Genomic DNA, 8,445 nt, shown 5'->3' on the forward strand with positions numbered 1-8,445 from the left:
AAAAAGTCGATAGATAAATAGACAAGTAACGGCTATAATGTAGGCTAATTATTTTTATTATTTAATAAATAATCTTTCATTCAATTGCTTATAAAAAAACCACTTCATTTCCCAGGATGCCATTACTTCCTGTATAGGTTGTCAAATATCAAATCCTAACCCATGAAATGCAAAACTAGTTTCATTGATATCACCTTGGCACTGATTAAGTCATAATTACGCACAAAAGTATTAAGTTTGTGTGAATATGGCATCCTTTAATAAATCCTTTGCATCTCTTCCTTATTGTTTATGTCACCTAAGTGTTATTAGCATTAATGTTTTGCAAGTGTCTGTTTTGTCAATTCTATCTAGCGTTTACTGTGTAAGCGTCAGAATGTCACATATTTGTAGCCACATCTATTTCATTTAAAAACTCAACTTGAGCTAAACATGTAGACAGCAGTTGTCAAGTGAACTGATGTTTGTTCAGGGTCAATCCAAATAATAAAACAATTTAAGTCAGTTTGCTTTCTAAACACACACACACTTTTAAATTAAAAGTAAAAATATGATTAATAAACGGTTTTAATAAAGATTTAAAAAAGAATCAACACATCTTCACAGCAAAGGCTTGAATATGCCAAATCCACAAAAGTACATTATGCATGTATTGATCTTCAACAGCTCTCTTTTCCATATCCACCGTCATAACAGGAAATTTGCTTTGCTGTTCAAACAATAAGTTTACAAAGATGATCAAAGGTTCATTTACTGTACATTTGTTTTTCCATAGAGTTTAATTGCCATTTTAGTGTCATTCAAATACAGCAATATATAAATAGCATTTTATGATTGTCAATCCTAAAGTTGGTCCCCTCATTTCCACAAACAGCCCTCTAGTGGGAAAATACAAGTATTGTTCACATTGTGAAGCATAAAGGCAAAAACAGATAAGAATTATAGTACATACTTGACCAAAACACATTCTTTAAGCAATCATAAACAGCTATATTATCAATGAAGTATGTTTAAATAGATATTCTGTTTATTATAAATATTCAGTGCAATTACCCACTTTGAAACATTTTAAAGTAGGGAGAAATACTGTGAACAAGAACATCCATAATAATATCATTTAATATGGCTGGGCATCTTTATATAATAAAAAAATTTAAAATATACTTTGAAAGCAGTTCACAAGAATTATACCTTTATAGATTTTTTTTTTTTTTTTTGGTAGCACTTTACAACAACATTTCATTTGTTAACATTTGATTACATTAGTTAACACCACATTTAAGTCCTTGCTTAAGACGCATTATTATGCTTTGGCTTTCAATTCTAGTTGAGCTTTGATATCTTGACCTGTTGGTTATTTTGTTTGTAGGCCTACTTTGTGTGATATTGTCTGTATAATAATTTGTTTTTGTTTCTTTGTTGGATTTTGTGAAGCACTTTGGTCAATTATGGTTGTTTTTAATGTGCTATATAAATAAAATTGAACTGAACTGAACTATTAATCTCGGTTAATCTTAACATTTAGTAATACATTATTAAGATCAAAAGTTTTATCTGTTAAGATTTAATAGACCTGATCTGACATAAACTAGATATTTTTACTATCTAAAGTTAACAAAGATTGACAAATGATGTAACAAATGTATTGCTCATTGTAAGTTAATGCATTAAAAAATACACTTTTTTTTTCACTAACAATTGTCACAAACACACACGTTCAATGCAAAAAAGAAGGCTAAAGTTTTTAGCCTGCCTTTCATTTAAAGTGAAGAACTTATGGCAGAAGATTATTATCATTTTAATTCAATTTCCTACTACTCAGTTTATTATTATACATTATAATTAAAATAATAATATTCTAGTGTGAATGGAAAATAGACTGAAACCCAGTCGCAAATAAAATGCAGTAAAAAGAGATCTGACTCCACTTTTAGGGACAGTGTGAATGCAAAATCAACTGGGCACCATTTCACTCGTTTCACTTTTGGGTCTGAATTTGTTTATTTTAACCTTAAAGAAAACTAAACACTCTTGTTGTATAAAAACTAGAAGCATTATTGTTATACAAAACAGTTTGACAAAATAAAAGCGAACAGACACAGGATAATTCATCAAAAATATCTGTCTGTCTGTACTCTCTCATACTCATATAGTTCCCAAATGGAGGGCCAGGTAAATGAGATTGACGGTGGTGGAGACAAAGCCTATGAGGTTACAGAGGTTAGACAGACCATGGTAGTGATAGAAGGTAGACCTGTGCTCCTTGTATTTGGGGTCCTGCTCACGCAGTTTGACGTATCCTTCCTTGTTGGAGCTCATACCCACCTGAGCTCCCAGCCCATGTTCCTTCTCGATCTCCTGCATGACCAGCATGCTCTCTGTGGCAGACGGACCGAACCACTGTGCGTTCAGACCGGCCATGATCACGGCCACAAAGAACAGGCTCATCTGTTGGGAATATTAAAAGAGCGCATGATTGAGAGAGGCATGATAGTGGGGGAAAATGAATGCATAAAGTTTTGATGCGTCACCTGTATGCCCTCGTGCCAGTCCAGCAGTTCTCTGGGATGGTACACGGCATATATGGCCAGACTGACTGCGTTACCGCCCAGCAGACAGTAGAAATAAAACGGGAACAACTTGCTTTGCACGAGACCGAACGTGTGCATGGATACCTGGGAGATCAGCACAAAACCTGAGGGTGAGAAATGGAATTAGGATCATATGGCATGTTTTATGACAGCATAATTAATTGAAAGCAACTTAATACTTGTGTATATTAATTTACCTGCTATGAAAGACACCCACACCTGCATTCCCCAGGTGAACGAAATCACCAGGAGGTGAAGCACTTTCATAAAGTCAGTTGGGTCTCCCTCAGTAGCCATAATTAACTTCAGAAAAATAAAGTGAAATATCAATCAATCAATCAATAATCAGCACACATAAAGATGCACAGTCTCTCTCTCTCTCATATATATATATATATATATATATATATATATATATATATATATATATATATACATACATACATGTATATGTGTGTGTGTGTGTGTGTGAATTAACAAAACTGCTCTTATCTATGGAGAACATTTTGACACACTTTGAATGCATGCAAGTGTATATATATATGAAGAGTTCAGATGCAAAAGCCTCTAAGTGCCATCTGAAATTTTCTTCTAAAATGATCGTTTTTATCAAGCTCGTATATTTAAGTTCAGTAATTTCACTTAAATGGGAATGAAAATTACCTATTAATTGTAATTTAAGTGAAATTACTGAACTTAAATATACAAGCTTGATAAAAATGATCATTTTAGAAGAACATTTCAGATGGCACTTAGAGGCTTTTGCATCTGAACTCTTCATATACACTTGCATGCATTCAAAGTGTGTCAATATGTTCTCCGTAGATAAGAGCAGTTTTGTGCTAGACTGATATTGATAAGATGAGAACAACATGCAATTGAAATACACAGCCTGTAGTTTTTTTAGCCTGTGAACCTTAGCGATGATCCTGATCGCTTGTGTTTTTTGATCCACCAAATTCACATCGGTTTACCTTCTGTCCCGTTAATAGAGGAATGACAACAGCACGTTTCGAGACTTCCGTGATGGTCGTTCACGACATTTCTCTGTTACTTACGCAAGCATGAAACACTGAAGCAATTTCCTTCTCAGGGTAAATCATGTCCATTCATAAAAAAATACATACCCGATTTTTTTTGTCTTTTATGCAGGTCTTTCTATATTAATCCGTTTCGAAGAAACCTGTAATTGTCTTGTCTTCTATAACGTTACAAGATTTCTGCTGCTCCTGTTTGTTCGATTATTACACCTAACTTGTTAGTCCCGCCTCCATAACGACAACATCCAATCGCTCTGTTTTTCAAATACATGGACGTAGTTCTTCTTCTTCTTATATAGGATTCCGGCAGTGTAGACGCTGCTGAGCGTATTACTGCCCTCCACAGGTCAGGGTTTGACTTAAATTCTTACATACAGTCCTGTATCATGCAAGAACTGAAGAACTGCCTTTGAGATCAGTTTATGCTCATCACTGTGACCAAACAAAGATAAAAGAGAAAAAGCCTTAACTCCAAGTCCTGTCAGTTTAATAAAGAATATATTTCTTTCTGCCCTATACTTTCTGCATTCCAGGAAAACATGCCCTACTGTCTCAAGACTCCCACATTCACACAAGCCAGAAACATGCTTTCCTACAATGCACAAAGAATAATTTAACCCACAGTGCCCCAACCTCAATCTACACATTTTAACTGAGTCCCTACGTGACAAAATGTTAAATGAACGTCTTTTCCTAACTTTAGGTTGTATGGAAAAGTAGTGTCTACCCCTAATTTCCTTTTCCCACCCTCTCTGCCATTCATTTATTAAACCCTCTTTAATTTGTTCCCTCAGTTCCACCCTCCCTAATAATACATGGACATCTACTTCTCTTCCTAAGCTCTCCTTTGCTATTTTATCTACCCGCACATTCCCCCTCACCCCAGCATGCCCGGGAACCCAGCAAAAACTGATGTTAGAATCAAACCTAATTCTAAAAAACACATTCAAGATGTCAAATACAATGTCAGGACGAGCTTTAGATTTTCCTACTTTTAAATTTTCTAGAGCAGCTGCAGAATCAGAGCAAATAATTACTTCTCTAGGTTTTACTTCCTCAATCCACCATAGAGCCCATAAAATTGCCATTAACTCAGCAGTAAGAACAGAACTTCCATTAGAAATACGTCGACCAATTTCCAACCCTAACAGTTCCACATATACCCCAAATCCAGCTTTCCCACTAACTAGATCTCTAGATCCATCTGTAAAAATAATCATAGTGCTCTCACTGATTGAATTAAGATATTCCTCTATTTTTGGTGCCACCTCACATTTATTTTTTTCCTGAAGAAAACCAAACTCAACACACATTTCAGGCAGCACCCAATAGGGCATAGGTAACCAATTTGTGTGTTCTACAATACCTCCCTGATCCATGCTCATCTTCCCTGCCCACTTATTTATTATGACAAAAAAATTATTGTATCTATTATCTCCAGAAACCTCTTGCAACAGACACCTTGCTGGGAATGTATGATTACACCCACTAAGTTTTACCCAGTACTGTAACCCTAGCTTAATGCGTCTTAACCATAAGGGCATTTCTCCCATTTCAATGAGCAGGGCAGGTACTGGGGTAGCTCTGAAGGCCCCACAGCAAAGCCTCAAAGCTCTTGCCTGCAACACATCCAACCTAGCCAGAACAGTTTTGGAAGCAGATCCATATACAAAGCACCCATAATCAAGAGCAGATCTGATCATAGCCTGAAAAATTAGCATCATTGTCTCCCTATTAGCCCCCCACTCACACCCAGCCAGACTTCTCATCACATTCAAAACTTTTTCACACTTTAACACAATTTTACCTACATGCACAGCCCAAGTCATACGCTCTTCAAACCAAATACCCAAAAATTTAAAAAACTTTACCTTCTCCAATGGAGACCCATACATATGTAGCCCTATTTTAGGTAACTTTCTTTTAAAACCAAATATCATATATTTAGTCTTAGAAGCAGAGATTTTGAAGCCCCATGTATTTCCCCATTCCTCTACAGATACTAACACTCTTTGTATCTGTTTTAAAACAAACTCTACATTACGCCCCCTTTTCCAAAAGGCCCCATCATCTGCAAATAAAGATAACCCAAATCCTCTCTCTATTTTACCAAAGATATCATTAATCATTATATTAAATAAGACTGGACTTATTACACTTCCCTGTGGGGTTCCATTCTCTATGTCCACAGTCTTTGAACTAACACTACCAACCTTTACTTGAATTGTTCTTTTCATTAAAAATTCCTTTATCCAATTAAACATTCGTCCCCTAACTCCCATGTCAAAAATTTTAATCATCAATCCCTCCTTCCACAAAGAATCATAAGCCTTCTCAATATCCAGAAATACACTCACTACTATTTCCTTATTGCTAAATGCCCTTTTAATATCTTGATCCAAAACTGCAACTGACTCCATTGTAGATCTTCCATTTCTAAAACCATTCTGAATATCAACAAATTGTCCTCTAGTTTCTAAAAAATATACCAATCTGTTAGTTACCATCCTCTCCATAATCTTACAGGTCACTGCTGTGAGTGCTATAGGACGGTATGAGTTAGGGTCAGATGCCTCTTTCCCTGGTTTCAAAACCGGGACCACAACTGCATGTTTCCACTCCTTGGGCAAATGACCCTCTGCCCACACAGTATTAAACAAAGCTAAGATTTCTTCAAGTACAAAATCATCCAGATATTTAAATAACTCATAAGACAGCCTATCTCTCCCCGGGGTAGTATTTGCTCCAGACATAATTGCATCCTTTAATTCTTTTAAAGAAAAGAACAAATTAATAGGATTTTCATTTTCTAAACTCCTCTCTAACTTCCACTGATTAACTTCCATCAATTCATCCCTCTTCCTACACCTCTCAACCCCCATTCTCTCTGATCTATGCACAGCTTGAAAACTCTCAACAAACATGTCTGCTTTTTCCTTATTGGAAACTGCTACCACCTCACCCTTCTGTAACACTGGTATCAATCTTCTTTTATATATCCCTGACATTCTACGTACCGCTGACCACAAATGCCTTACTGGTGTATCAGGACCTAACGTACCACAAAACTTCCTCCAACTATTTCTTTTTGCATCTTTTATAACTCGTCTTGCTATTGCCCTCATACGTTTGTACTCTATTGCATTAACCAACATTGGATACTTTCTTAACCTTCTATATGCTTTATTCCTACTCCTTACAGCTTCATCACATTCTTTATTCCACCAAGGAACCAGCATACGTGACCTAGGTTCCTGCTTCACAGGTATAGTATAGCAAGCAGCCTCATGTATCATGAGACTAATTGAAGTATTCCAGTTATCTACAGAACCCTCACTATCAACATTTCCTACTAAGCTTTGAGCTTTCTCCTGGTATTTATCCCATCTGGCCTGAGAAAAGTTATATCTAGGGACATTCTTTTCCACTTCTCTTCTCAAATCCCTACCAAACCTACATAAAATTGGATAATGATCACTACCTAATGTATATGAATCTATAACATCCCACTCACCAATTCTAGCTAAGTTTGATGAGGCAATTGATAAATCTATATGGCTGTAGGTATTTCTCCCAATATTATATCTAGTTGGTCTTCCGTCATTTAACACTGCCAACTCATACTTATCTAAAAATTCTTCTACTATAATACCATTTCTATCCCTGTGATCACTCCCCCATATTGGATTGTGCGCATTAAAATCCCCGACCCATATAACAGGACACCTTACCTTCTCCATTATCTCATCAAAATCTAACAATACCAAAGGTTGACAGGGGTTATAATAGTTTATCACAGTGATAGAACTGATACTACTCCAAACCTCCACAGCCAAACACTCAATATTAGAATTAATGTCAACCTTCCTATACTGCAACCCATTCTTAACAAAGGTTGCACAACCCCCGCCTGATCTATCAAGCCTGTCTAATCTCAAACATTCATAACCTGGAATTACAAAATCTAGACAGGGCTTTAGCCATGTCTCCTGGATACATATCAAAGCTGGTACTTCTTTAAAATCATCTACAAACCTTTTTAACTCCTGACCATTTCCAATCAGACTCCGGGCGTTCCATTGAAGAATATACCACATTAAAATATTAATGAGGATCCTCATCATCCACCTCACTAACGTCCTCCATACTGCTAGCCTTCGACAACTGTGACCTGTTTATACACTGACTCTTCATCATGTATTGATGTAACTTTTCTGGCAACTGCTTTATACTCAGATACCTTTCGGCTGCACCCACCACTAACCTAATGACATCCGACCGGTTAGCTGCTTTCTTAGTTCCCACCAACACATCAGAAACAAAAGACAAAAATGACTCCTTACTAAAGATGATCGTGTCAGATGAAGGTACAGATGGTAGATTGGACATAGGGACCTGGCATCCTAGTACCTCTCTTTCAACAGAACTTCCATTTCCGCTTTCTCTAGCCACTCTTTGAACCGCCTCTGCATATGTTACCTTGTTCTGATCCCTCACAACCTGCACCCGCTTAGCTTGGACAAAGTGCACACAACCGTGAAACCCTGCTGCATGAACCCCATCACAGTTAGGGCACTTAGGAGTCTCTGCCTTACAATTTTGTATTATATGATCTCCACCACACTTTGCACACTTTCTTTTGCCCCGACACGATCCAGCAACATGCCCAAACTTCTGACAATTATAGCAGCGCAACGGTGGTTTAATGTACTCCCTCACATAATATGCCATACTTCCTAGAAACACTCTCTGTGGCAATACACCATCTTTAAACGTTAACATGATGGGCGGATCCCCAGCTCCATCTCTACGCT

The 8,445-nt window shown here is 36.9% G+C and overlaps 1 protein-coding gene and 2 long non-coding RNA genes across 5 annotated transcripts in view; 2 read left to right on the forward strand and 1 right to left on the reverse strand.

The window, feature by feature from the left end:
* The window catches only part of LOC309508091, a 348,495-nt gene that overhangs the window by 204,081 nt on the left and 135,969 nt on the right, over positions 1-8,445 (forward strand). The gene's annotated exons all lie outside the window — the stretch shown is intronic.
* Positions 1-8,445, forward strand: part of LOC309508009 — a 76,092-nt gene that overhangs the window by 60,433 nt on the left and 7,214 nt on the right. The window lies entirely within an intron of this gene.
* Positions 550-3,876, reverse strand: tmem205 (transmembrane protein 205). 2 transcript variants are annotated; one of them, XM_082182308.1, is made up of 4 exons: positions 3,719-3,876; positions 2,789-2,894; positions 2,532-2,695; positions 550-2,448 (listed from the first exon to the last, which is right to left on the reverse strand). In XM_082182308.1, the coding sequence occupies exons 2-4, from the start codon at positions 2,886-2,888 to the stop codon at positions 2,146-2,148; spliced, it is 567 nt and encodes a 188-aa protein (XP_082038434.1). In that variant the 5' UTR covers positions 2,889-2,894; positions 3,719-3,876; the 3' UTR covers positions 550-2,145. The 2 variants fall into 2 exon arrangements, with proteins under 2 accessions (XP_082038434.1, XP_082038435.1); XM_082182309.1 differs by having other exon boundaries at positions 2,789-2,897; positions 3,719-3,869.

This window comes from Leuciscus leuciscus (genome assembly GCF_965113295.1).
Source record: "Leuciscus leuciscus genome assembly, chromosome: 1".
NCBI lineage: Eukaryota > Metazoa > Chordata > Actinopteri > Cypriniformes > Leuciscidae > Leuciscus > Leuciscus leuciscus.